Raw genomic sequence first — 26,327 nt, forward strand, 5'->3', positions numbered from 1 at the left:
TTTCGAAATTATGTCCTTTTTACTCGAATCTTAAAGAATATTGAACCAATTGACTACAAATTTTACTTGCATATTAAATATATGTTTGTTTATGTTCTAAACTAAAATCGTATGCAACAAGCAAAATAATATCTGGGTGTAACCAAATTTATACACATTCTTTAAATATGAATAAATATATATGTTAAGGTTTATAATGTATATAGTTTTCCTTTTAATTCAAAAATTTAGAATATTTCTTTGTGTTGTAGAACAGATAATTTCTGTAAATTTTCACATTCTTTCCAAAATGAAACAATATCTAGAATGAATAACGATTTCAAGTACGATATTAAATTCTCCCCTTTACTTTCTATAAAAAGCGCAGCTTTTCCTGTGAAATGTTGAGTACTTATATCTTGTATGTATTTCTCTTTCATAATCTTTATTAATTCGATGTCAATGTGTAATCTTGATCTATTTTGCATCTGATCTCGTATCTGATCTGCTCGACTGAAAATGATGGTCTGCAAAAAATAAATTTGTAACTTTAATAATTATATTCAAAAATATAGTATTTGGCCATAGATGAAAGATAATTTAAGAACTTGTAGATGATATGTAAAAAAGAAAAATAAGTAAAATCAAGATTTTATTCTTTATTATAAATATTTAAATAATTATGTGCTTAAAAATGCAAGTGTCTAAATATTTAGACATTTTAATTAAAAGTCTATGAAATTGTGTTATTCTTGATTTTGTAATTCTAAACATTTAAATATTTACGTGCAAAATTCCAAAAAGCCTGAATATTTAAATATTTAGAGTTATAAATCAAAGCCTCAATCGCAATCTCCTTATTCTTGATTCCGTTTTAATTTATCATTCAGAACAACTGTTAAAATTTTCTCCCATCTGTTGCTGAAATATTATATTATACATATAATATATATAGTTACCTGGTTTACTTGGTAAAGTATTACCCATTTTTTTTCTCTAATATAATAGAGAACAATATAACATTTAATATAATATAATACAGATGTGTTTATAGAATTAACACTGTTATAACACTATTAACAAAAAAGAAAAAATGTGAAAATTACTTTTTATAACACCCTATACAAGTCACAACTAGCTCTTTATTAATAAATTGCTGATACTCAACTACATTTTATATTATTGTGTAGCACATATATATATATATATATATGTATGTATGTATGTATGTATGTATGTATGTATGTATGTATGTATGTATGTATGTACATTATGATAAGAATAGATAAATGTAGCAGTAAAATAATTTTTTTCGTGCAAGATAAAAAATTCACTGTCGTGAGGATGGATTTATATACGTGGTAAAATTGCTTCCTTTCTGAGTTAAATTAATTGTAAATAATTGTAAAACGTATATATTTAGATTATTGTAGTGTCGATATTACTATTGCATGTGTATAATTGGATATTGCATTCGAATGCGGACAAAGAAATGGATTGATAATGATTGGTCACCGCGCGAGTCACATATTTATTCTGATATCTATTATGTAGTTCACATTAGAAATCTAATTAGAGTCAAAATCGAAACGGTCATTTTTTATTTGACCATCATTTCTATTCCTATTTATATCGAAAATCTACATTTGTTATTATATAACAAATCAATAACTTATATTTTATGTTAAAATAATGTACAATTAAAAATTATTTCTCTTCGTGTTTTGATTCTGGGAATTGATTGCTTATCACTTAACGTGCAAATGATAAATGAAAGTCCACATTCTTGGAAAATTATTCCAATATATTTTTGTCCTCAATATATATCTGTGTGTGTGTGGGGAGGGGGGGGTGTACACTTATAAAATTATATTTTTGTATAATTGTTTAAAATAAAAATAATTCACATTAGTTTATATAAGATGTAATATATATCTTATATAATCATATTTTGCTTCGATTTTTATATTATTTTATTTATAACATGATGTACAATAGTGTAGATATTTATATTTTTAATAATAGAAAACAGGTATAAATTATTCATTATTGCTATTGATTATAATTATTGTCCAGCTTCTTCGTGGATTGTTTTTTCAACCATTGCGGATGTTTACGTCGATGACTCGTTTGGTCTTGCGCTAGAACACATGAATGTTGCATAATTTGTACTACTCGAACGAAAGTTTACAAACGAGTTTGGCATTTCAACGAAAAATGATTCTTTTCGCCACACTTTGTACACAGTTCGCCATACGCAGGACAACGTGACTGAATATGGCTCATTCCGCATTTATTACAATCTTCTACGTACTTTACTTTAGTTACTTTAGAATTATTGAAGTGATTGAATTGTTTATGCTTGTAACGAGAACATAATCGGAATAGAGATCCCCAAGCGGGACATTTATTTTGATCATATTCCTTATCATCATAGCCAGTACGTTTTATACTTATAGCAGGCTTGGCATAGGAATCCTGTTTTGGTGTTACTTCCTCGAGTTTTTGCGCCATTAAATTTTCACATTGTTTCCAGAACAGAACGACATCTTGGAGGTCTAACGATTGCAAGTACGGTATCAAATTCTCGCCTTTACTTTGTATAAGAAGCGCAGCTTTTCCTGTGAAATGGTAAACGTAACTTATATCTTGTATAATCTTCTCTTTCACTATCTCTACAGGTTCGATACAGTTCCGAATGATAGCGGTGAGCTGTAAAAATATAAATGTCAAGAATGATAAAATTGCAAGATATTCAAAAGCGTATGGATAATATTATTCTATTATACATACGTGCAGATCATTTACGTATTCGTCGATGTTTTTGCCGTCTCTTGTTTTGTCTTTAAATACACTTTCCACGCAATAAATGTCAAATTTTTTAATCAACGTATTTATATCTTCCCGCGCACTTTTATCATAGTAGGGCAATGTTTCATGGATTTCTTCTATAGATCTATGGATCTCCTGACCAATAGGACCCATACGATTTAAAAGAAAGAGACCCCACATTTGTTTCTTCTCCTCAGCCTGATCAACATTCTTTATGAACGTGAGGAAGTTTTTCTTCCATGAAAACCAGTTTGTAATAAAATTTTCTTTTGTGGTAAATGGAGGAAGTACTGCAGCTGTGACTGTGTGTGTAGAGTTTTCGTTAGATGATTCTGCTTGTTCAGGTGCTTTTTGACTAGAGGAGCCACCTAAATATATTATTTATAACATTTTTATTACAATAGAAAACAATATTGAATTAAATCGCAATGCAGTGTATTACCCATTTTTTAAATAATCTCCAATAATATATTTTTATATTAAATTTTTTATCAAGAAAGCAAGGAGAAACTGCAAATAAATGATTTTATATAAATTAATATTGTAATAAAAATGAAGAGAAAGTGAAGATTATTATATAATACGTACCACGTACATAATCTTACATTATTTCATTACTGTATGAAACAGCTGATACACAACTGCACTACTTTTCGTAGCGAATATCAGTAATATATATATTTCAAACTATATATATAATGTATAAACTTAACAATGCGTTTAATTGTCAGTTATCGTCTTACTACGATAAGTATAGATAACAGCTAGATATATGACACTACGAGAATTTTTCTTTTATACAAGATAGAAAATAGTAAATCCCCAATATTTATCACAGGCATTAGATGATCTGCACACGCGTGTAAAAATTTTCAGAAATCACTTGTGAATGATTATTTTTGACAAAAAAAATAATTATAATTATATATATTATATTTTATATAATTATATATATTATTATTAGTAAATTATTATATCATTAATTTATTAATATATTTTATTTTACATTATTACACTAATTAATTTCTTTATTATATTCTTCATACTTTTATTATTATATATTGCTAACCATTACACATGTTTTCTTAATTACTTATAATTACTGCATTCAAAATGTGGACAAAACGCATTAACCAATCGGTAAGTTGAAAGATGATTTGTCACGCGTCATTCTAGTTTACTTCATAGGCCTGTTCTTTGTCGCTGCACTACTGAACTGGTGCAACAAGTTAGAATAAAGAACAAACCTCATGTATTTGGATATATTCAGCGTTTCAACGCGTTTACGTTCACGCTTTACGCACTTTGAATTCCTAAAGTGTGATCGGAGGTAGGTTTCGAATGTAATTTTCTAATTTAAGAAATAAAAATTGATTAAATTCGATGCTGTTGTATTTACATTCGCGTTTTGTCACGTCAGCCGTTCGGTATCTCTACTTTGTAGGACTAGCGAGCATGTGACAAGTACACATGCGATTGTGTCCCTTGCACACGTGGTAGATCACTGGTTGTATTTAATTGCAATTAATAGCGGTAATTACATTCAATAAAGACAGTACTTAGGTATTCGTTCAAACTAATATTTCACTTTTTTGTTTATATCAGATGAGTAGTTGTTGCCGTTTGTCATTCCTAACCTCTTTTCACTTGCATGATTCAATTTCTTTTTCAGGAAGGATTAGTTCCATGTAAGTACAGCGATAAATAAAAAAAATGCCACAGAACGAGTATATCGAGAGGCACCGTAAGCTCTACGGTCGCCGTCTGGACTATGAGGAGAGAAAACGGAAAAGGGAGGCTCGCGCACCTCACAAACGAGCGGAGCAAGCCCGCAGTTTGCGCGGTTTGAAGGCCAAGATATTCAACAAGCAGCGACGCAACGAAAAGATCCAGATGAAGAAGAAAATTAAGGCTCACGAGGAGAAGAAAGTCAAGGAGAAGTCCGACAAGCTGCCAGAGGGAGCTTTGCCTGTGTACCTGTTAGATCGTGATGTAACAAAACGCGCGAAGGTGCTGTCGAATATGATAAAACAAAAACGCAAGGAGAAAGCTGGCAAGTGGGACGTGCCGATACCCAAGGTCAGAGCACAGTCTGAATCCGAGGTATTCAGAGTTGTTAGAAGTGGCAAGACGAAACGGAAATCGTGGAAGCGGATGGTGACCAAGGTAACCTTCGTCGGGGAGAATTTCACCAGAAAACCACCGAAGTTTGAAAGATTCATCAGACCAATGGCGTTGAGATTCAAGACCGCTCACGTCACTCATCCCGAGCTCAAGGCGACCTTCTCCCTGCCGATCATCGGTGTCAAAAAGAATCCCAGCTCTCCTATGTACACAAATTTAGGCGTTATCACTAAGGGAACCATTATCGAGGTCAACATCTCGGAATTGGGTCTCGTCACGCAATCTGGCAAAGTTGTGTGGGGAAAGTACGCTCAGGTTACCAATAATCCTGAGAATGATGGATGTATCAATTCCGTTTTACTTGTATAGACTTTTATTATAATTTCTAAGTTGTGATTTTACTCATAATTTTTTAAATAATTGCCTATTGTATATAAGACAGTAATGATAACATACATACAATAGTTTGTATTAAAAATTGTGACAAATTATCTTAAATATATGGCGTTGTACTCATAACCATGTATATATAAATTTTTTAGACATATATATATATATATATATATATTAGTAAATATTGGTAAAGATTACTTATATCGCATGGATTTCCTATATAAAAATCAACCAAATCTAAAAAGTTAAATTTCAAGTTATTGCGAAAATGTTTCGATTACTGTTTATTATATTTATACTTTCCATTTTCTATTTGATTTTTGCTGAAATAAAATCAATGTATTATTAATAAATTTGTTTAGTTCTTGTAGGAGACTTTAATTATAATTGATTTATAATTAGTTTTTTATATACAGTAAATAAAATAAAATAGTTTTTTTACATATAATATAATAAATGAAATAAAATATATATGTATATTTATATATTAATAAAAAATTAAACGTAAAAGCCAATAGGAAATGTGGCATGATTCAAGAATTGACCAATCATTTTCTTACTTCTTGTGTATCCTGTAAGATTGTTTTTTTCTGCCGACAGTTGCTAGATGACGCTGAGATCGTCATTTTCGGACGTCACAAAGGGCGAAAAGCAGCCCATTAACGTCTTTCATTGGTGTTCATATATATGTATACTCCTGGGTTGTTTTTCCCACGCCCCCCCTTTCTTTTCGTGCATTTCCGTGTTCTTGCAGTGTGATCAGAGGTGAGTTTCGATTCGATTTTCTATAATTTGGAGAAAAGAAACGATCAGGCATGACGTTACCGTATTTATTTTCGCTTTCTCTCACCCTAGGCATCGAATATTTCTGATTTATAGCGTCATACCGCACCTTATATTCGCCACGCGGCGAAAGTATGCGTGAGACACATGGCCAGGCGCGACAAACGTGTCTCTAGGACGATTGCACGCGTATTACGTCGCACGTTTTCGAATTAAGAGAGCATATTGCGACAATTAGATACAGTAGCAATTCATTGCGATAGGAATGATATTTGAACATGCTTTCGTCAAGGTTAATGCTTTTTCGCTTTCTTAACCGTCACATTGGTTAAGTCACCTCCATTTCTACTTGTATAACCTTTCTTCGATGTCCTCGTACCGCGAATACAAAATTTTGATCAGATACTCTCGAAACGAATTTCAAATATAATGTTTAAGAAATTTCTAAAAACTAATTTTTTCGTGAAATATTTTTTTTGCTTACATTAAAATTCCTTTCCTTTGTGAGTGACTATAAATTAATTTTAAGTGTTTTTATCTTAAGTTATAGTGTATTTTAGAATTATTAAAAGATCCCTTTAACACATTGCTATAAATAATTAAGGAATTGCTTTTTTAACTGGGAAAGAGTTCTATTTTGAATATTTCTCTTATAATTATTTCTGTTATATATTAATTTTAATCTCCATTTAATTTACACTTACATTAATAGAAATTAATAAACGTTATACTTGCATTTTAAAACAATACTTATATTTCTTTAAAAAATAATCTCAAGCTTCAAATATTTAAAATTTAATATCCTTCCTTAAAATTTTTTAAATAAATATAAAAGTAGGTTTTAGAATATATCTTAATATCTTTTTTATTTAAATCTCATAAGATTTCAGTTCAATTTGATTCATTGAAATAAATAATTTAACATATTACAGAACCACTGATCATGCAGATCTTTGTGAAAACTCTTACGGGGAAGACTATCACCCTTGAGGTTGAAGCATCGGATACGATCGAAAATGTAAAGGCAAAAATTCAGGACAAGGAAGGTGAGAAAATTTTTTGATGTATTGATCTTGAAAAATAATGAAAAATGTATGTTAAATTGCTTACTAAATAAGATCTATTTAGTAAGCAATTTAACAATTGCTTATTAAGTAAACTACAATCTATTTAAAATTAAAAAATATTTACTCTTAAAATTTTATCTTGAAGAAAATCTAGTGATATTTTGTCACTTTTGTCTTAAGAAAATCAATCATTAATTTTTGTATGTTTTTATCCAACAAAAATCAACTTATGTTGATTTATTTATTAAATATTTATTACATGTCACATTTATTACAATAAATATTTAATAAACGAAAATTTATAGTGGATATATTTTGTTAATTTATTTGACTAATAAATATTCAATTGATATGTAAAATTATCTTCAATTTCTAAGCGAGATATTGCTATTTCCAGGAATTCCGCCAGATCAGCAAAGATTGATCTTTGCTGGCAAGCAATTGGAAGATGGCAGGACATTGTCGGACTACAACATTCAAAAGGAATCTACTTTACATTTGGTGTTGCGCTTGCGAGGCGGTGCCAAGAAGCGCAAGAAGAAGAATTACTCTACCCCCAAAAAAATTAAGCACAAGAAGAAGAAGGTCAAGCTTGCTGTACTCAAATATTACAAGGTAAAGCCTTGTTATTTCTCTTAGCTCTTGAATTTTCTTTGATAAAATAATTTTTATCAATATATCTGAATATGGAAAATGATTTACAGGTAGATGAAAATGGAAAGATTCATCGTTTAAGAAGAGAATGCCCCATGGAGCAGTGTGGCGCTGGAGTATTCATGGCGGCAATGGAAGATCGTCATTATTGCGGCAAGTGTGGATACACGCTTGTATTCAATAAACCAGAGGATAAATAAATTCTGAAGAGATATTCCATGTACGCATTCTATAAATGTTACGTCCTTATGATCCTGATTTGATTAAGTAATTTAATCAAGATAAATACCGTTATTTACATCTCCAGACAATTTTTCATGTTGTATCAATTCCAAATGTCACGTTAAATGTTGCTCGTGGAAAAGTAAAGAATTTCCAACAAAGGGTTATTCTAAAAATTATCTATTATTTTTCATAACATTAGTTCACATTGCCTAAATAGAAAGCGCGCGTTTACATTTAATATAACTATACAAGAAATGTTAAAGTTTTTAACTTTAACATTAAACATAATGCCCTATAATTAATTCATTCTGTACACATAGCATAGAGAACATACATATAATCGCGAATCTTAAAATAATAAGAGAGGAAGAAATACATACATATAATAATAGATTCTAAATACTTTTGTGGATACCGATATTTATCGGGACATTCAAATTTATATATTACACAAAATATAACAGATTTTTACATTTCCGACTTACTTCGTCGTTCTGTATGTGCATTAAGACTTTTTAAGTTCGGTTTTAATACTGAGAACATCTTTTCCGTTGCAGTGGGATGGATGCTCATTTGTAGTTCCGTTAAAGATTCTTCTGTCTTTTAAAACATAAAATACAAATATCAAGACAAATTTATATATAAATAGAATATAAAGGATGCGGAAAAATTAATTGAATAAATTTTTTCAGCATTTAAAATCTAAAAAAAACTAAAAGGAATATTAAAAAATTATATTATTTGTGATTAAAATATCCCTATGTATATTGTATATTTAAGATTAATATATATATAATTTATGAAAAAAGCTCTTTGACTCGAGTAAATACTAGTTTTATATACCATTTTATGGTTCTAATTTTTTCGTATTTATATCATTCTTTTTTTTTAATTATATATAAATAATTTTGTCTGAGCCTTACTTGTCTAAGCAATTGTGCAGCTGTGTGCAAAACCCTTTGCCATTTCCTCATCTCTACATTGTGCAAGCTTTCCTGCTGTTGTAAAAGATTAATCCAATCTTCTTCAGTCTTTGGGGTATTTCTATAAAACAGAAATATACATGACAATACATATACAAACTAGTAGAGTTTTTCGTTATGTGAAAAGAATTGATAATACGTACTTGAGTACGTGTAAATCCATAATGGTGTATGCTGCAGCTTCCTCCAATCCCCATAGTTTATAGTACAATAAGCCATTAATCACCATTAAGCACAATACAGCGACTAGTAGCATTGAACTAAGAATTATATTGGTGTCAGCTATTCTAGCATTAGCAGCTGTGAATGGGAGAGAAAAACGTGTAAATTGAAAATTCACCATATATAGCATTATGAGTGTACAAAAAAAACAATTGCATTATATTACTGTGAGCATGTGGCAAGTTAGAGGGAGAAATTTGGTGATTCGCAGATATGTGCTCGGAAACATGTGTCTGCAATGTGGCGCCTACGCCTGTCGCGCGCCGTCGTTTTCTCGTCTTTCTCTTTAAACCTCCGCTTCCGTTACCCTCTTCGCACTCCAGTGTCAACGCTTTTATCAAGCTATTGGAATATTCTTCTAAGCCCGCCCAACAATTCTTTTCAATCACACCTATTCGAAAGTCAGTTTATTTTTCAATGTCTATGTTTCATATATCAAACATTTCACATTTAGGAACAAAAAGTATTACAATTCAAGTACAAATTTTTGATAAACAAATTTAAAAGTTCAATCAAATTTATAAAAATTAATGTTAATGTATAAATTAACAAATCACGTTTAAATCAACAACACTGATAAGCTGGCTGAAAGACTGTCCTTTCTACAATGACGAATATCTTAAAAAAATTTTTTAAAGAGATAAGATTCTAGATAAGACGTGTGTAATGCTAAATCTCATCGAACATAAATGCAAGTCCTCAATGATTTTTAAAGTCCTAAATCTAACTTATAACCCTTTAGAAAACATTTAAAATTATAATACTTTTTTTTTCTTAAATTGTGATTTAGTTTTTAACATCTTTAATGTATTTAATTTTGAAACTTACTTTTCACGAAACCCCATACACTCTTTTTATACTTAATTTGTGAATAAATCATAAGACTTGTCTCGTTCTCGGAAATATTGTTCATGCAATAGTGCGTTGAAACGCTAAAGGAATCGGCATAAGGTATACCAGCGTTAACGCTTTCCACATCGATACAATAAAGATGACCTGGTCTACTGCATGGCAACATCACCTGTTCATAACATAACGAATTTAAATTCAAGGTTTGGCTTTCTCGCGGCATCACATTGATTGTATAACGTCAGGCGAGAAATGACGTGCAATAAGTAAATTGCTACGTACTTTATTTTTAGTTTTCTCTAATTAGCAATTTATTGCATGTCATTTCTTCATTTTTTGATGTTATACAATCAATGTAGCGAGCGAGCTAAATAAAAAAAAAGCATAATGCAAACGATAATGCAAATTTTATTTTTACCTGTGTTTCTGTAACATGACAGGATCTTGGACCAATAGCTTGAGTTAAGGACATTGTGTACGAAAGGGTCCTCATTTTTTGACCAGTTTGATTGTTTTGCGTCCAAGCAGATTGTATTAAATCTATACAAATGAAAAAAATACCAAAAATGACCGATAGAAATAAATTTATATTATTTATATCATGTAGCATGCATATATATATATATATATATATATATATATATATATATATATAACGTTACGTGTTAGATATACAACTATAGTATATTTTAAAGAATCTATTTTTACAAACCATTTTATATTTACATTTTAAAAAGGCAAATTATAAAGTTAAGGGAGAAAGAAAGCGAGAAAAAAGCTGTATAATATACAATTTCCATTAAAAAATTTTTTAACAATTTTTTACAAATTTTTAAATTACCCTTTAAAATATCTAAACTGAATTCTTTATCGTGATAAAACGTAACAACAGACGTGATAACAGAAATTATTATCTTGTTACCAGTAGTTTTGCGAGAGGTATGAAAATCTAAGAAGAATTTCGAATTTGTGAAGAGTAGAGTGAACAGCTGGTCGATGTAGATAGGCAATGTTGCTTTGTTAACTTGCCGACCTTCATGCAGGGAAGTACAGACCATGGTGCTCCGTATGTTCATTTTCACTGGAAAAAGCATTATATCATGACCGTGTTACGTATCGTCACATTCGTGATTCTACAGGAACAAATAATAGTTTATATATATTTTTAGAACTTGTACAAAGTCCCGATATATATTTCTTATCAAAATATCGTATAACATATTTTGTTTCCATTTCTGTATTATGATATTTTATGCCAGTAATTTGGATCAATTTCTTGTGTTAGTTTGCCAGAAAGAAAATTTTAATGTTAATTTGTATAAGATAGCTTAAAGAAATACAAACGCTTAATATTTACTAAATTATTTACACTAGGAAAATATTTTTTATCATAATTGAGTTAAAGTTAAAACAGTTAAAGATTCGTTCGAGACTACTTACAGCCATGTTTCTCAGCTTCGCTTTCCGATGTGTCACTTAAATCCGTTGGATCGAAAACAGATGGTTCTGGCTTAAGTATTGACGGAGCTGGTGGTTGAACTTGAGCTTCAGCAGTAGTTTGAGCAGGCTCACCAGAAACAGGATCCGTAGCTGAAGGCGCTAAGTTTTCCATAGTAGCTACTTCGTTCTTCATTTTCGTTAAATAAAAAAGAAATTTAAACTCAATTTAAGAAATATAGAAGTATTAAGAATCAAGAAGGGACAGTTGTGATTTAATGGCATAGTGGCTACCGGAAAAGAAAAAGACCCAAGCTTTAATTTTATGCAGTATCTAGAAATATCTTAATTTTTTCTCTTATTATTAGCTACAACTTTCAAAAATAAGATAAAATTCATTTATTCTTGAGTAATAAGGGATCCAAAAAGAAAATTAAAATTCCTAGGATGCAAGATAATATGTGAATTGATGATATTCAAAATGGAATGTCTGACCAGAGAAGTATAAAAGTTTTGAGATGAACAGAATAAGAATTACTGGCGACAAAAAGTTATCTTCATCTTTGATAGAATAAGAATTTATACACTACAGGTTTGAGTTTCCATAGTACGCAGAAATGCCCTGATATTTTTCTGTTACTTTTTTGTGTAACACTCATAACATTTATTATTAATATTAATTAATCTTTAGAGAATGAATATTTGAGATGCAGAATCAATTAAAAATATTAAATTAAAATATAACAAATTATATTAAGTATAATTTAGATAAATTTAAAATCATTTTTGTTCACTAAAATTGTCATCTCACTGTTTTAATACCTTTTCTCCATCGCAATTTTTTCAATACAAAAGAAAAATGGAGCCATTTTTTATTTCAGTCAATATAATATACAAAATACAATGTTATATTTAACATTTTACAAATATAATCATCAAGCTTACCTCGGAGAAGGATTCTACAGAAAGGCGAGTTGACAACTTTTCGTCTTCTCCTGCAGGTAATGGCGGTACATAATCTTCGTCATCGGATGTCAAGCCTAATTCATCGCCATAGCAAGCATGTACAAGTTGCCACATTTCAGCCATACTCATCGGCTAAAAATAGCAGAGAATTTTTTATATTTGAAAAAACATACATTCCAAGAGTACGAAATATTTGTTTTTACAACGCAATAGGACCCTGATTACACTTGCACAGATACGTCTTTAAAAATAAAATAAAAAAACAATAAAATATCCATGTTTTTTTCTAAACATTAAAAAAACAAAATTATTTCTTTAATAATATACTCCTGTATTGTACTCAATAACTAAATTGTACCTAGTATATCGAATTATTAAAACAGATTATGTTCAGTGTAACAAAGTTATTGCAGTCAAAGTGTTCTGAGAATTATCAAGGTTGTTTCAAGAAAACATCGACTTACTAAGTCTTAGACAAAAACGCGCTATAATGAAATAATTAAATAAAGAAACATAAAGCAAGGTCTTACTGTATAGATTGTGTTCGCTTTGACACTTAGAGAATTCTTACCTCGCCAATAAGAGCATTTTGCCAAACACGAAATAACATCACATATGTTTTATCTCTTGCTCCAAATGATGTTAGAAAAAACTTGTCAGTAACGGTGCATATCAGGATAGCGTTTGGAATGACAAGCGCAGTTTTCTCTTTGGTGATAGACGTAACATCTTTCCAACGGAGGGAGACCAGCGTCTCCCACATAAATATATTAGCATAAAAACACACATAGTTTTGAGACACATAAAGTCTACCGTGTACCAATATTTCACGCTGCAGAGCACAAGAATAATCTAAAAATTAACAAGATGTTAGATTAATTAAATCATGAAATGTTAAGTATCATATATGATACTTTTTTACGATTTTTTACAATCACACGGACATGACAGATGCAAAGTTAGTTTGAAACAAAAAAGTATCTCGCAGAGAGTGAAATATTGCATAATACAGCCTCTAAATAAGGAAGAGAACACTCTTAAGGCAATACCTACCTACCACCAATCTCTCATCGTCAGGCACATCTTTAAATATCCGTTTAAAGTCCTCGGAGCGAGATTTATATGTCGGATAAAGTACATTGTACCAGGAGGACTTCTTTTTGCTCCGATCGCTGCTACGTGTCTCTTTTTTATTCTCATGAGAACTTTTATTGAGATCTGCCGAATCGGATGATCTGTTTGCAAGATTGTCCTGTAACATTTATCAGAGTGAAATTCCAAAAATATTTCTAAACTAATAAAATAAAAATTCATGATTTTTTGGAATAAAAAAAATTCCCTAAAAATTTTAAGTTTTTAGATTTTTCCCCAATAGTAAACATCCTGATTTATACAAAATAAGTTGTAATGTAGGAAAAAATAAAATAATTAAAATTTGGAGAAAACCAAGCAATCATAAGTAGGATCTTAGTGTGTATTCATAATATTTCAAAATAATTTATATATTTTCCTCAAACTACGTTGTCACTCGAAACACAATTTTTGAGTTAAACCAGAATCATACCGTTTATATTAAATTGCTACTAAGTTTAATATAAATAAAATGCTTATCAACAAGAATAATTATAAAAAGCAGTCGTAATGTAACATGTTAAATTTTATGAATTAGAATAAAGGATTATAAGCTAAAAAAATGAAAAACAGATAAAAAATGTCAAAAAAAAAAAACAAGCATAACAAGTGTTAACTAAAAAAAAGTCTTAAATTGAAACTTCATCAATGAGTGAAGTTTAAAACGTTATACTAATTTGATAAATGTTTTAATATTAAATTATTTTTAATTTAATATCTGACGTTTCTTATGTCTTGGTTTTGTATCTTGGCTTTTTTAACTCTTTTTTTTTCAATTTTGCTTTGCACATATATGAACTTGATATCTATTAATTTACTATCTCAAATTGAAGGGTTGACTGTTTCAACTTCTTGGTAAACTTACCTTTCAGATAAACATGTGTCTATCCTTATCTTTCTTTCTAAATAAGTAAAGATAAACCTATCAAGTAAAGCTTTCTAATAAATTGGAATAATCAGCCCTAAATCTCAATTAGCTCAGTTTTCCATAGCCCACAGTAATTTTCTTATCCTAGAAAAACATCAGGTGCATCAGTACCTGTGACGGCGGATCGTCCGACTTGCTTGCGCGGAGTGACTCCTTGGCAGAATCGGAGCTCAATTTGGACTCTCGCTTGGAGTGAGATGCCCTTGGACTGGGACGCGGGGACAAGTTGGGACTGGACACAGGACTATTGCGTTCAGGGCCGACCGAGTTGATCGCCTCCTGTACGTTCTCGCCAGAGGTGTTCCCCAGACTTGTACCCTGGCCACCCAGACCAGTGGAATTGATGCTACTGATCACCTCGTGGCTAGATAGCAATAGATTCTCCACAGATTTGTTCCTGCGTGCAACAGAAAAGGTAATGTCAAAGAATAGTTTGCTATGTCTCGTGCTATATGCTTTCTTCGCGATGTCACGTCACTCGGACTCGGACTCATGCGAGAAAAATTGATGCCAAAGAATGAGCGAACGGTACGTACATGCTGAACGCCGAATGCTGCCTCCGCGCTGCCTCCGTCTCGAAGTGCATACAACAAATCACGCGGCGTTAGCGTCCACGCATTCGTGGCCGGAGCTGTCAAACATCGAAAGCGTTTGAGAGAGGGACTCCTCTAGCTAGGAAATAGCTAGACTCGAAGACGCTAGGCGTTATACGTTTCGGGTGCGCGCAGGGGTGAGCGTGGGATCTCTTCGGGGGTTACAGGAGATAGTGGATAGCGGTAATTTGTAGCGTAATAATAAGCGATGGTCGGTTAGTTAAGTGCGTTTAGTTGGCGATAAGAGAGGCGTTTATCCGCGCTGGGCATTGGCATTGGTTGTACTTGCGCCTACCGCGATAAGAGCGACACATTTCAGATAAGGGGCGGCAGCGCGTCACCGTGTCAGGCATCGCTCCCTTCATAGCGCGGGTTCATGCGACAACCGTAATCGTTGCCGGACATCGTCGCGTTGTGTCCTGTGTTGCGAGCCCCGCTTTTCTTTTCCTTTCTCTCTTTCAACTGCACGGTTATCTCGGTATCACGCTGAAAAAACAAAGTTCTCTTCTCGCGCGTACTACACACGTACACCACACTACGAAGGCGCGATCGCGTCACACGCACGTCACCGCGCGCGCTCAAAAGTTGCTAATCGCACGTCGTCACCGCCGCTGCGGCACTACTCCGATCTCCGAATCACAAAGCACGGAGTGATGGCAGCAGCACACACACGGTCCACGTTCAAAAAAGCGCAACGGTTGAACAATCGCCTGTTTGATTGGTGCGCGTGACCGACCGCCGACAAATCGCCGACAACCGGGACTCAACGGTCGGCAACGCGCGATCCGTTGCACGGACAGCGGATTGGCAGTTGAATTACCGCTAAATGTGATTTGAATTCATAAAGAAATTCTTTGATTCTACAAATTTCTTTCAGTCGCTCGTCCAATAGATATCTAGATTAATTTTTTATTGCTCCCCTTCTCGCTTTTATCAAATTTCAAACGTGTATCCTTTTCATTTTAAAGTCATGCAATTATAACTGTAAAAAATAGGTCTATTATCCATATTGACAAGATACATATATTTTTTCTTTTAGTCTTAAGAATTTACAGAGTTGAGTAATTAGTTAAAAAGTTTATAACTTCTAACTTGATAATTTTTTACTTTAATTATTTTTAGAATACATAAACTTTAGAAACAAAAAATACATTCTTATATAAAAACAATATTTCTTTGTTATTTCATATAAACTTAATTTACAAATAAAATATTAAATCTATTCAATGATTGACTGCTTTGTTAGAGCAATTTAATTTTAAAAAATTGTCATGTTCTATATATAAATAATCCTTTTTTAAAATTAATTTTTAATTTAATTTAATCTTACAAGTGCAACTTTTAACAAAGTAAATTAAATTAAATTACCTTTAATTTTAATTAATTAAAAATATTAAAAGAATATATTAATATGATTTACCCAACCCTAGAAATTAATGTTATATATTTATTATATATTTCTAAAACGTGATACTATGATTCTTTGGAAATTCGAAATTCAAGAACTTTATTAAAAATTCAATTATTTTTAATAACTATACTCTATATTTTTATATCGTATAATTTCTCTGTCATTTTTGATACCGCATTCCCATCTTTCTCTTCCTTCTCCTCTTCGGATTCCGTATCGCTTTCGGGAAAATCAGGAAGTGCTAAGAATAATATTAAAATGCAATATTAAAATAATCATTAGAGAAGAGGAATAAAGAATTATCAAATATTCTTACCAAGCCTATCTAATTTCTCTTGCCAGGCTTTCTTCAGGTACTCTTCCTGTGCCGCGATCACTTCTTCACTGCTTGTGCAGAGAGCGTACTTCTCCAAAAGCTCGCTGTTCAACTCTAGGAATGAGTGTCCCCAAGAAAACTTTTCGAGGTAAAGCTTGGCCACGTCCGGAAAACCTGTGATAATCAAAGTAGCCGCTATCGCCTCGACACAGCTCAGCTGACAGGGTTTTCCATAATTTATCGGATTAGCGGCGACCAAGAATGGCAGTAGGCGAGGGTGAGGCGTCCTCATCCTGTTGAATGGAGTATCGTCCAAGCGTGCCCAACTGCAATCTACGACCGCGCAACCGTACTCCCGTACGATCTCGCAATCCGTTGGGCTCACGCACTGTAACGTAATATTATGTTACGCACTGTAACACACCATTGACATTGAATCTTTCAACAAGATCAATCTGTTTTTCAAATCGCTTAGTCAGACCAACTGTGGTAAAAGGATGCCTATGGTAAAAGGTTGTATTTTTCAAAGGGTTTTCAAGCTCTAAAAAATCGGATATACTCGTTTAACATTTGGAAATATGATTATGCAATTATATGACTCCAGAAGTGTTTTTTTTTACTTTTTTTGTACAAATTTTGCAAAATGAAAAAATTATCTGATCTTAAGCAAATCAGATTGGTCTCTGCGGAAGGTTAGTAACAGCTCCTTCATTCGCTAGCTACCTTATCACCAACTGGAGTAAGACACAAGCCTGGGAATCGAGCGCCCAGCCGTAGGATCTTTATCAAGCCGTGTCTCACAAGCTTTCTGCCGGAGCACTTTTTGGGATCGCAGTGCTCCATGTCCCACATAGCCACAGGAAACTGGACCAATGATTGTTCGGCATCTTCTACAAATTCAACCGATGTTATTTAAAAAAGCGCAAATTAAACAAGATTCATCCCGCCTAACCTGCCTTGTCGTCTTCAGCGGATTCCTCGCCTGTCTCCCGATAATACTTTTGCTCTTTGCCGAGGACATGCCGAGGCCGCTTCTCCAACAATTTGTTCTTGTTCTTTTTCTTGCGTCCCGACATCTTTTTGTTCGTCAAGAGTAATGTTCACACCGGGGCACGTTATTCCAAATGTTATTTCTTCACATGAGCATGTAACATAACCTATAAATAGCGCATGTGCTATTTATAAAAAATGCAATTTAAAAATGGAGGCCGAAAGAAACGTTTGAAATCAGTTAGAAATAACTTATTGAACTAGTTCAGTATTGCGTAGCTATAAAAAACAAATTAGATGTTCCTCATATTCATATGGAATTTTAAACGATTGCATTCTGTTGGACATGAAGTTAGGCGCAATCCAGCGCAATCGATATGTGCTTGAAATTTACAAATAAAAGCGGCAAAACAAAAAATCCCACGGACGTTGAGATTACTTAATTATTAGTGTTAGTTAAAAAGAAATTTGCCTACTAAATTCATGAATTGCTACATATATATATATATATATATATATATATATATATATGTACACATATATATACACTATATTTTATATAAATATAAATTTACAGAAAATAGAAAATTTGCAGAAAAAAATGATTTAACTTAAGTGTTTTGCAATTGGCATTCGTAAATTTAATCGGTCGATTTTTTTTAGTGTTCATTTCTACCACTTGTAGATTAATCAAAGTATTTACAATATTATTCGAAGAATTTACTCTATCTCTCATATTCTAATTCTTAGAACTATAACATGATAAAAAACTATATAAATTATATAGATATGAATAAGGTTAATCTATATCGGTGGAAATCGACGTAACTCGCAACAACCGTTCCACAACATAGGACTATAAATTAAGGAAGAAATATTACGGAGATTTGTGCAGAGACTCGCGGACTCCAAGCGTACGTGAAAAAGCGGTGGCAGCGTTGCAATGCAACGTGTAACCGCGAAACCCGGAAGTGAAATGCCCGGCGTGACGAAACAAACCCGGCGGTCGATCTAATGTGATTGGTCCCGCGACGCGGTTCCTTTCACCCGCGATTGGCCCGCGTCTTATGTAAAACATATGTATAGTTATCAACCGGTTAAAAAGTGTGCTCGCGCCTCTCTCGCGCGCGCAAGAGTCAAGAGTACGATACAGGCACACGCGCACGCAAAATCATTGACAGCAGTGGTGGACAGCAGCTCGCAAGTGCACCGTCAGGGGCGCCGAGACACAACTTCTTGTCAATTCACGTTGTCAGTTCACTTAAGATTGCAACGGCGTGTGTTCTCTCTTTCCTTTTTTTAACAGGTAAATACATCACTCTAGATTCGAATAGAGATGACAGGTCGCTTGTCACGCGGAGATGAAATACTCGCTCGTACCGCGGTCTTTCTATATCAGAGGATTCACCCTCGTCTGCTTTTCCTCATCCGCACGGAAGACGGACGAGGATACGTTTGCATACCCCGTGAGAGAGAAGAAGCGACAAATCTCGCCTCTTTCGCTCTCCTCTCTTCGAACTCTCATCTCTGATTACCTCTCGTCCCAGACGTTTCGAGTTTCTTCGACGCGCGCCTTCTTGAAGGGCAACAATATGTTGTCACCCGAGTTACACAATCCGCTCGCTCACGCACCTGGCGATTGATAAGCGTGCGACATGTGTTGCGTAGGACACCAGGTGACAGGGATGATACGACGTGCATCCCGCTTTTCGCGTTTACGCGCAGCAGGTAGTAAGCCGAATTCTCTCCTCGATTTCTCGCTAATCTTAGGAGAGATCTTTAAGAGAGGAATAAAGTCACGAAATCTGGTACAATTGGCGATCGTGTTGCACCAAGTGAAGCAATGTATCGAGTCGTGCGAATTTGATTTTACGAGATCTCTATCGCTCATCGGCGATTCGAAAGTTTGAATGTATGTGTTACCTGCTGCCGTCTGTTGCAGATGACGACGATGGGTCGGATGATTGTCTGAGCCATCCGATCTTACCCCAAGGGTATCGAGCAAAATTCCAAGTGTCACAGCGATTATGTACACGCGAGTGCTAACTGTCTACAGGAAAAGATTCGGATTCAAATATTGGAAGATGTCTATTGCATGTATACAGGAGCGATAATCGGACGGTTACAAAGAAAAACATAGAAGAGGACTAGTGAACTTACAAAGCATACACTCACTTTTAAATATTATGTCGGGCACTGGGTCTGTCATATCGCAGACTATCACCCATCTGCCGGAGAAGGAACATGGGCCTGTGCCGACCATGGACTACTCTAGCATCCGAGGCAAGGTACAATAGGACAACTTATCTATGTCAAGATCATGGTTTACTTGATGCTACAGAAACTTTAAAGCATTCTTTGATTTAGTCAATTTGGTTTGTTGAACTGTTTTAGATATGTATGTAAGAAACCACAAAAATATTGCTCAATTCACCCAGCTTCTTCACCATCATTTGAATTTTTATTTTTCTGAGCCTTCTGTTTTTCAGCTTTGATTCTTTGAATTGGTTAATTGTAAAATTCTTTGTACAGATTGATCAATCAAATGCTTTGAAATATTTGCAGCATCAAATAGCCACAGTATAAATTATCTTTTTTTATAAGTTATCTTGCAGTAAGAATGTAGATTACTATTTATTTCAGAATGTCCTGGTCAGTCCATCTGAGGATCAGTACGAATTACTGTTGAGAAGGCTGAAAGAAAGAATTCAGGATGGAGGTAGCGAGACAATCTTCGACATTGGTGTCGCTGAAGGTAAGTATTCAGGAAAATAGTTTAAAAAAAGAGAAATGTACAATTATTGCTTGACATATATTAACTAACAATTTTTTAAATTAAACTAATTGTCTATATGATGGATCTTAGATGGATCCGAGGATGGACTGAAGGAGGATGAATACGAGGCATCGGTCGCTACTTTACAGTCCCTCGCCGCAACATTGGAGGCGGATTGCGTGCTTCTTCGTCAGAGTAAGGCAGATCACGGTCTAACAGGACAGTATTTAGTGAGAAGACGTCTAGATCGACAAGATTTCTTAGAAATCAGGTATTTATTTAATAATGTAGTTTTTGGATTGTTACTCGCGCGCGCGCGATGATTTACAGCTTATAGTTATAAGATAAATTGTGCTAAAATAATTATTCATAGGGTTGCTGTGGTCGGTAATGTGGACGCTGGTAAATCAACCTTATTGGGAGTGCTGACTCATGGTGAGCTTGACAATGGACGAGGATTGGCGCGTCAGAAATTATTCCGCCATAAACACGAAGCTGAAACAGGGCGGACTAGCTCTGTTGGGAATGATATACTCGGATTTGATAGCGTCGGTGAGTTGCTTGACTTTCTATTGTATGCTTTATGTGTAATTGTAATCATTTCCTAAAGCCTTACTAATAGAAAAATAATAGATAATTAATTATTTAAGAAAAATATAAAAATAATTCTAACAAAATAAATTACAAATCAATTTATAATTTTTAAATCTAATTTTCATACAAATGGTTAAAATATTTTTTTTTACTTAAAATATAATTATATTAAATTTTAATTTATTTACTGCCTGGTTTAATTTCTTATTTTATTCATTGACTGCATTTATTAATCCTATAGTGTGATTGTATATTTGCAGGTAATGTAGTTAATAAACCTGAGCACGGTTCGTTGGATTGGGTAAAGATATGTGAAAAATCCTCTAAAGTAATTACATTTATTGATCTCGCTGGTCACGAGAGATATTTGAAGACGACTGTCTTCGGAATGACCGGACACGCTCCGGACTTCGGTGAGAACACATTGGTATCATTTGCGCGATATTGGCATCGTTTGCAATTACGCAATTCAAAAGAACTAATCTTGATGCAAATGTTATTCTAGGTATGCTAATGATCGGAGCGAACGCTGGCATTGTAGGTATGACGAAGGAACATTTGGGACTGGCTTTAGCATTGTCTGTACCAGTATTCGTCGTCGTGACGAAAATCGATATGTGCCCACCAAACGTTCTGCAGGAAAATTTGAAGCTACTTATAAGGATTCTGAAGTCTCCTGGCTGCAGAAAAGTCCCAGTTACAGTAAAGACCCCCGACGATGTTGTAGTTAGCGCTACTAATTTTGTCTCAGAACGGTTAGTTCAATATATTGGCAGAATGTATTTTAAAAAAGAAAAAAGAAGCAAATCTCGTATCCTAGAATATGTAATATTTTATATTTATTTCGCGCAGGTTGTGTCCAATATTTCAAGTGTCCAATGTGTCTGGCGAAAATCTAAATCTTCTCAAGATGTTTCTCAACTTATTGACCGCAAGAATTACTAGTCATGACGATGAACCTGCTGAATTTCAAATAGATGATACATATTCGGTACCAGTACGTACATTATATTACACAATCTTTTTTTTCTAATATACGGGGAGAATATTCTGAAATTAAAAATTACAGGGTGTTGGTACAGTGGTGTCTGGTACAACTCTAAAAGGTATCATAAAATTAAATGATACGCTGCTACTAGGACCAGATCCGTTAGGTCGTTTTACACCTATAACTGTCAAAAGTATCCATCGGAAAAGAATGCCTGTCCGCGAAGTGAGGGGTGGTCAGACAGCTAGTTTCGCCCTGAAGAAGATTAAACGATCGCATATTCGGAAGGGTATGGTAATGGTCGCACCCGCGCTTAATCCACAGGCTTGCTGGGAATTTGAAGGTGAAATTCTAGTACTACATCATCCTACAACCATCAGCTCCCGTTATCAAGCAATGGGTAATTATCGCTGTAGATCGTTATCTTCTTGTAGCGTGTATAAATTAATTGTTACAAAAATTATTGCAGTACATTGCGGCAGTATAAGACAAACTGCTTCTATATTGTCAATGTCTCAGGATTGTCTACGAACAGGCGACAAAGCCTTAGTGCATTTTAGATTTATCAAACATCCCGAGTATATAAAGCCTGGACAGAGAATGGTGTTCAGAGAAGGTCGTACTAAAGCGGTGGGAAACGTAGTGAAACTTATACCTCATTCGAACAATATAACCACACAGGCATCCAGAATCAAACCGAACAAAACGTCGCAGAGCCGGCAAAACACGAACGTGCAGGTATATCTCACGCGAATATGATAATTAAAGTAATCATTGTTTTTATATCGCTTTTTCAAATTCAATCGTGTGTAAAAACTTTTACTTATTCATTTATTGTAATATGAGGAAACGAATAGACAATTTTGCTGCTCTAGGCACTAGAGATAACCGAAACTGATTCGACGATTGAAGCACAAACAGCAAAGCAGGAAAATGTACCACAGAAATCTGGGTTGAATCAGAATAAGAAAGGCAGAGGTCGAAGAGGAGGACGATCTCATAACGCTATTAACAGTATTCAACCTTTAGCAGAGCAAAATCCTCCTGCAAAAATGTAAGAAACGATCTGTGTACAAAGAACACATAATTAATAATATTCTTATAATTCTCTTTTCCTCTCTGGTATAAGTTTCTTAAAATGTGATCTACAATACGAAACTGTTCTTTTTCTTTTGACATAAAAACCATATTCTATAGAATCTTATGTAGAATTATAATCTCTATGAATTTATTACAGTAATACATGTTACAAATTTATTACAGTATCATTTTTCGCATCTCGACTATTTTAATCATATTAAAAAGATATTCTTTTAATAACGTGTAACAAAATATATATTGGTATTTATAAATTATATTATTTTTGTAAAAGGCATATATAAGCGTATCTTAAGCCAATACTATATACAAATAAAATAAATATCAGGAAATGATACACGTCTCCATTTTTGCGATATGTATATGCAATATAAATACATAAATTTGTACAAGAGAGTATGCGAACTCCTTTTATCAACGCTTTTAGAATTTGAAAATAAAACTTGCAATAACTGGCCAATGCTGTGTATATCATTATCGTAATAATTCATCTTGTACAATTCTTTGAAAAAATGATGTAATCACATTTCTTTTCTACTTTGTAATATATTTTGCAATTTCAAGAGCAGAGATGTATCATACTATATTTCAAATATAAAGAGAAAATTTTTCCATTGTATATCAAACATATCTATCCCCTAATAAATCATGCTAAAGAAACCGCAGAAAGAAAATACATTTCTTTCACAAATTTAAGTATCATTTCTATATACAATTGAATACATAATTTATACATACATAAAAATAAATACTTATTTATTATTGATAGACTTGTTGCTAAAATATTGTTATCAGAAATGTATTGAATAAATTGAACTTTTTGTTTTATTACACAAGAGAATTTTACATGTTTCATCCATCCTTTATTTAAAAAATTAATTAATAATTCTCATCGCGCTATGCGCAATGTACAGGAACCATACATAAGGTTTGGCAAATAAATTATGTGATCTACAAAGATTATTTTCTAAAATTTATTTTTTTCTATCTTCTAACTGTCGCTTTAATTTATCTGCAATATCCTTCAGTTGTTTAACATAGTCTCGTGGATTAGAGATAGAACCACGCGTTCCGTTAATCATACCTGTTCGATTCAGTATGTACACTACAAATTGTGCAGTTCGCCTCATTGGTTTGGAGTCTGCTAGTCTATTGATAAAGTCTTCATTATGGAATAAGTACCGGAAGAAAGCTCTCCAAAAAGGCATTCTCGAAAATTATTTTTCCACAATATTTTCTCACAAATGTATAAAACGCGCACGTCTACACTTTCGGTATTTCAAATGTGCACGTGTTACGATACTTCAACAGCAATTCACGCTTCAATCTCAATTGTTTGCGCAAAGTCTCGAGTTTTTGTAATTGTTCTTCTTTACTATATTCAATTCCTGGTAATCTTTTGATCTGAAAAGACAACAGCATTATAGAGAAGCCGTGAGAATCACGTGAAAAGACATTTTTGAGCGTATTTGTACAATTAATGACTTACCTGCGATCTCGCTGAGTCTAACTTTTTCTGTAATTCTAGGATCTTGTGGCTGGTGTCCTGTGACTCTTTTGCCTTCTGCGTAGTGTCATGCGGATCTTTTTCAATGCTAAAAATTGCAATTAGCAGAAAAATATCCAAATATATCAATAACAAAATTTAAGGTTCTTATTAATTGAACTTGTAGTTTCTTTTCTCTTTTTATCACTGTGAAGAAATGTCAAAGTTCAGTTAAAAACTCAGTTCTATTGTATTTCTATCCATTATATAATTATATATATATATATATATATATAATTATAAAGTGTTCTTGAAATTTTTTGCTTGGACTTTTGATATGTTTCTTAAAAATCCACTCTTGTACTTTATTTAAGTACCATTAAATATAAAAACAAATTATGGATTATTTTATTAATAGACTATAATTAATGGATTTAATCTGACATTTGAGAAACAGCCCATGTTTAATGACTTTAATTTTTATTTTTTTTAAGCAGAATATAAGCAACACGTATCTTTATATGTACAAGGTCTGATAACACACTAAAATATGGAATAGCTACGAGATAACATGAGAGCACGGTGTATTCCTGGTTAGTCACCACTGCATTTTTGCCTTCATTTTTTATAAATACTATGTTTACGCGGTGTAGTAAATAAATCCAATTTAACTTGAGTAAAGAAGTAACAAATAAAGCAATAAAAAAACATTAACATTTTAGTCGACAAAGAAAACTTTAATCTCATAAAAATGACACCGAGAAAATTTGATTCCCTTTGCTCCTCCCATCTTTGCAACTATCTCATCAATTAATACATTTCTCTTTCTTACTTATAGAAACGTTACATATTTTTTCAAGATCAGCTTATTTTCTTCTATCTTCACGATAAATAAAACTTTGATCCCGATCGATTTGAGGTTATGTGACCTCGAACGCCAACAAGTCGCTTAGGTCGCGAAAATCGAAAGAATCATCGGGAATATGTACCTGCGAATAATTTCATAAATAAGCGGCAATATCTCTATGTCCAGATCATCGACGGTGAACTGTGTCCTCAGTGAAACGTCCTCTGGCAGTTCCACGGTCTCCATTATGTCGAGAACATAAACATGATAAGAGCTATAAGAGATTCTTGCTTAGCTCTCGTATTGTCTGTAGTTAAAGTAATAAAATAGATTGAAAATAGATTATTGAAAGTTGAAGAGAGAAAGAGAGAAAATAAAAAGAAAATAGGAAGAAAAAAAAGAAAGATAAAAAGTTTTTAATTAAAAAATTTAACAACGTCCGATCTATCAATAGGGTATACATTTTTTAAAATCTTGATTTATAATTTAACAGCTCTCTTTATTTTCTAATTTTTTAAACTAAATTAAAATTAATCTAGACATACAATTTTTCTTCTACATGTGACTTTTTTCTGTTAAAATAAAATTTATTTCTTTTTTAGATTTTCGATTGAATTTATTTAATTGGTTAAATTCTTCGATCAATTTTCAATCT

General features: G+C 33.0%; 7 protein-coding genes and 1 long non-coding RNA gene across 14 annotated transcripts; 3 read left to right on the plus strand and 5 right to left on the minus strand.

Annotated features, from left to right (window-relative positions):
• Window positions 1-13: 13 nt before the first annotated feature.
• On the minus strand, window positions 14-1,858 carry LOC114254453. The gene is made up of 2 exons (XR_003625827.2): window positions 939-1,858; window positions 14-506 (listed from the first exon to the last, which is right to left on the minus strand). It is a non-coding gene; the product is annotated as an uncharacterized LOC114254453 (long non-coding RNA).
• A 104-nt stretch (window positions 1,859-1,962) lies between these two features.
• On the minus strand, window positions 1,963-3,296 carry LOC105831424. Of its 2 annotated transcripts, XM_012671539.3 has the most exons (4): window positions 3,254-3,296; window positions 2,773-3,179; window positions 2,424-2,691; window positions 1,963-2,120 (listed from the first exon to the last, which is right to left on the minus strand). In XM_012671539.3, exons 1-4 carry the CDS (start codon window positions 3,255-3,257, stop codon window positions 2,032-2,034), a joined length of 768 nt encoding a protein of 255 aa, XP_012526993.1. In that variant the 5' UTR covers window positions 3,258-3,296; the 3' UTR covers window positions 1,963-2,031. The 2 variants fall into 2 exon arrangements, with proteins under 2 accessions (XP_012526993.1, XP_012526992.1); XM_012671538.2 differs by having other exon boundaries at window positions 1,989-2,691.
• Window positions 3,297-4,019: 723 nt separating this feature from the next.
• Window positions 4,020-5,454, plus strand: LOC105831426 (ribosome biogenesis protein NSA2 homolog). 3 transcript variants are annotated; one of them, XM_012671541.3, is made up of 2 exons: window positions 4,020-4,141; window positions 4,484-5,454. In XM_012671541.3, exon 2 carries the CDS (start codon window positions 4,525-4,527, stop codon window positions 5,302-5,304), a length of 780 nt encoding a protein of 259 aa, XP_012526995.1. In that variant the 5' UTR covers window positions 4,020-4,141; window positions 4,484-4,524; the 3' UTR covers window positions 5,305-5,454. The 3 variants fall into 3 exon arrangements, with proteins under 3 accessions (XP_012526995.1, XP_012526998.1, XP_012526997.1); XM_012671544.3 differs by lacking the exon at window positions 4,020-4,141 and adding an exon at window positions 4,153-4,374; XM_012671543.3 differs by lacking the exon at window positions 4,020-4,141 and adding an exon at window positions 4,153-4,344.
• A 491-nt stretch (window positions 5,455-5,945) lies between these two features.
• Window positions 5,946-8,055, plus strand: LOC105831421 (ubiquitin-40S ribosomal protein S27a). Its single transcript, XM_012671531.3, has 4 exons — window positions 5,946-6,093; window positions 7,044-7,157; window positions 7,576-7,793; window positions 7,883-8,055. The coding sequence occupies exons 2-4, from the start codon at window positions 7,055-7,057 to the stop codon at window positions 8,030-8,032; spliced, it is 471 nt and encodes a 156-aa protein (XP_012526985.1). The 5' UTR covers window positions 5,946-6,093; window positions 7,044-7,054; the 3' UTR covers window positions 8,033-8,055.
• A 163-nt stretch (window positions 8,056-8,218) lies between these two features.
• LOC105831420 (protein Aster-B) lies at window positions 8,219-15,817 on the minus strand. 2 transcript variants are annotated; one of them, XM_012671529.3, is made up of 14 exons: window positions 15,462-15,817; window positions 15,110-15,204; window positions 14,685-14,970; window positions 13,568-13,766; window positions 13,086-13,366; window positions 12,494-12,646; window positions 11,552-11,738; window positions 11,034-11,192; window positions 10,530-10,651; window positions 10,091-10,283; window positions 9,429-9,653; window positions 9,184-9,340; window positions 8,981-9,101; window positions 8,526-8,657 (listed from the first exon to the last, which is right to left on the minus strand). In XM_012671529.3, exons 2-14 carry the CDS (start codon window positions 15,157-15,159, stop codon window positions 8,526-8,528), a joined length of 2,265 nt encoding a protein of 754 aa, XP_012526983.1. In that variant the 5' UTR covers window positions 15,160-15,204; window positions 15,462-15,817. The 2 variants fall into 2 exon arrangements, with proteins under 2 accessions (XP_012526984.1, XP_012526983.1); XM_012671530.3 differs by having other exon boundaries at window positions 8,219-8,657; window positions 15,110-15,810.
• A 331-nt stretch (window positions 15,818-16,148) lies between these two features.
• LOC105831418 (18S rRNA aminocarboxypropyltransferase) lies at window positions 16,149-18,779 on the minus strand. 2 transcript variants are annotated; one of them, XM_028192854.2, is made up of 5 exons: window positions 18,765-18,779; window positions 17,846-18,050; window positions 17,617-17,783; window positions 16,894-17,281; window positions 16,149-16,818 (listed from the first exon to the last, which is right to left on the minus strand). In XM_028192854.2, the coding sequence occupies exons 2-5, from the start codon at window positions 17,967-17,969 to the stop codon at window positions 16,709-16,711; spliced, it is 789 nt and encodes a 262-aa protein (XP_028048655.1). In that variant the 5' UTR covers window positions 17,970-18,050; window positions 18,765-18,779; the 3' UTR covers window positions 16,149-16,708. The 2 variants fall into 2 exon arrangements, with proteins under 2 accessions (XP_028048655.1, XP_012526982.1); XM_012671528.3 differs by lacking the exon at window positions 18,765-18,779 and having other exon boundaries at window positions 17,846-18,189.
• Window positions 18,780-19,031: 252 nt separating this feature from the next.
• LOC105838905 (GTP-binding protein 1) lies at window positions 19,032-24,170 on the plus strand. Of its 2 annotated transcripts, none has more exons than XM_012684832.2 (11): window positions 19,032-19,189; window positions 19,826-20,171; window positions 20,527-20,638; window positions 20,750-20,930; window positions 21,033-21,211; window positions 21,514-21,666; window positions 21,759-22,008; window positions 22,106-22,250; window positions 22,323-22,641; window positions 22,711-22,979; window positions 23,117-24,170. In XM_012684832.2, the coding sequence occupies exons 2-11, from the start codon at window positions 20,070-20,072 to the stop codon at window positions 23,297-23,299; spliced, it is 1,893 nt and encodes a 630-aa protein (XP_012540286.1). In that variant the 5' UTR covers window positions 19,032-19,189; window positions 19,826-20,069; the 3' UTR covers window positions 23,300-24,170. The 2 variants fall into 2 exon arrangements, with proteins under 2 accessions (XP_012540286.1, XP_012540287.1); XM_012684833.3 differs by lacking the exon at window positions 19,032-19,189 and adding an exon at window positions 19,266-19,611 and having other exon boundaries at window positions 23,117-23,299.
• Window positions 24,171-24,468: 298 nt separating this feature from the next.
• LOC105838897 (mediator of RNA polymerase II transcription subunit 9) lies at window positions 24,469-25,980 on the minus strand. Its single transcript, XM_012684820.3, has 3 exons — window positions 25,815-25,980; window positions 24,829-24,934; window positions 24,469-24,743 (listed from the first exon to the last, which is right to left on the minus strand). The coding sequence occupies exons 1-3, from the start codon at window positions 25,916-25,918 to the stop codon at window positions 24,603-24,605; spliced, it is 351 nt and encodes a 116-aa protein (XP_012540274.1). The 5' UTR covers window positions 25,919-25,980; the 3' UTR covers window positions 24,469-24,602.
• Between the last annotated feature and the right edge of the window lie 347 nt (window positions 25,981-26,327).

Source organism: Monomorium pharaonis, chromosome 3 (assembly GCF_013373865.1).
Source record: "Monomorium pharaonis isolate MP-MQ-018 chromosome 3, ASM1337386v2, whole genome shotgun sequence".
In the NCBI taxonomy this organism is placed as follows: domain Eukaryota; kingdom Metazoa; phylum Arthropoda; class Insecta; order Hymenoptera; family Formicidae; genus Monomorium; species Monomorium pharaonis.

Coding starts and splice junctions, on each gene's coding strand:
- LOC105831424 (XM_012671538.2), bottom strand. Junction 2,692..2,772: donor AATACGTAAATGATCTGCAC/GTATGTATAATA, acceptor ATATTTTTACAG/CTCACCGCTATCATTCGGAA.
- LOC105831426 (XM_012671541.3), top strand. CDS start 4,525: ATGCCACAGAACGAGTATATCGAGAGGCACCGTAAGCTCTACGGTCGC.
- LOC105831421 (XM_012671531.3), top strand. CDS start 7,055: ATGCAGATCTTTGTGAAAACTCTTACGGGGAAGACTATCACCCTTGAG. Junction 7,158..7,575: donor AAAAATTCAGGACAAGGAAG/GTGAGAAAATTT, acceptor TGCTATTTCCAG/GAATTCCGCCAGATCAGCAA. Junction 7,794..7,882: donor CTGTACTCAAATATTACAAG/GTAAAGCCTTGT, acceptor AATGATTTACAG/GTAGATGAAAATGGAAAGAT.
- LOC105831420 (XM_012671530.3), bottom strand. CDS start 15,159: ATGCACTTCGAGACGGAGGCAGCGCGGAGGCAGCATTCGGCGTTCAGC. Junction 11,739..12,493: donor CTGTAGAATCCTTCTCCGAG/GTAAGCTTGATG, acceptor ACGAAAATGAAG/AACGAAGTAGCTACTATGGA. Junction 11,193..11,551: donor CGAAGCTGAGAAACATGGCT/GTAAGTAGTCTC, acceptor TGCTTTTTCCAG/TGAAAATGAACATACGGAGC.
- LOC105831418 (XM_028192854.2), bottom strand. CDS start 17,969: ATGTCGGGACGCAAGAAAAAGAACAAGAACAAATTGTTGGAGAAGCGG. Junction 17,282..17,616: donor TTACTCCAGTTGGTGATAAG/GTAGCTAGCGAA, acceptor ATTACGTTACAG/TGCGTGAGCCCAACGGATTG. Junction 16,819..16,893: donor AGAGAAATTAGATAGGCTTG/GTAAGAATATTT, acceptor TATTATTCTTAG/CACTTCCTGATTTTCCCGAA.
- LOC105838905 (XM_012684832.2), top strand. CDS start 20,070: ATGTCGGGCACTGGGTCTGTCATATCGCAGACTATCACCCATCTGCCG. Junction 20,931..21,032: donor CAAGATTTCTTAGAAATCAG/GTATTTATTTAA, acceptor AATTATTCATAG/GGTTGCTGTGGTCGGTAATG. Junction 21,212..21,513: donor ACTCGGATTTGATAGCGTCG/GTGAGTTGCTTG, acceptor GTATATTTGCAG/GTAATGTAGTTAATAAACCT.
- LOC105838897 (XM_012684820.3), bottom strand. CDS start 25,918: ATGGAGACCGTGGAACTGCCAGAGGACGTTTCACTGAGGACACAGTTC. Junction 24,935..25,814: donor ATTTATGAAATTATTCGCAG/GTACATATTCCC, acceptor TGCAATTTTTAG/CATTGAAAAAGATCCGCATG. Junction 24,744..24,828: donor TAGACTCAGCGAGATCGCAG/GTAAGTCATTAA, acceptor TTGTCTTTTCAG/ATCAAAAGATTACCAGGAAT.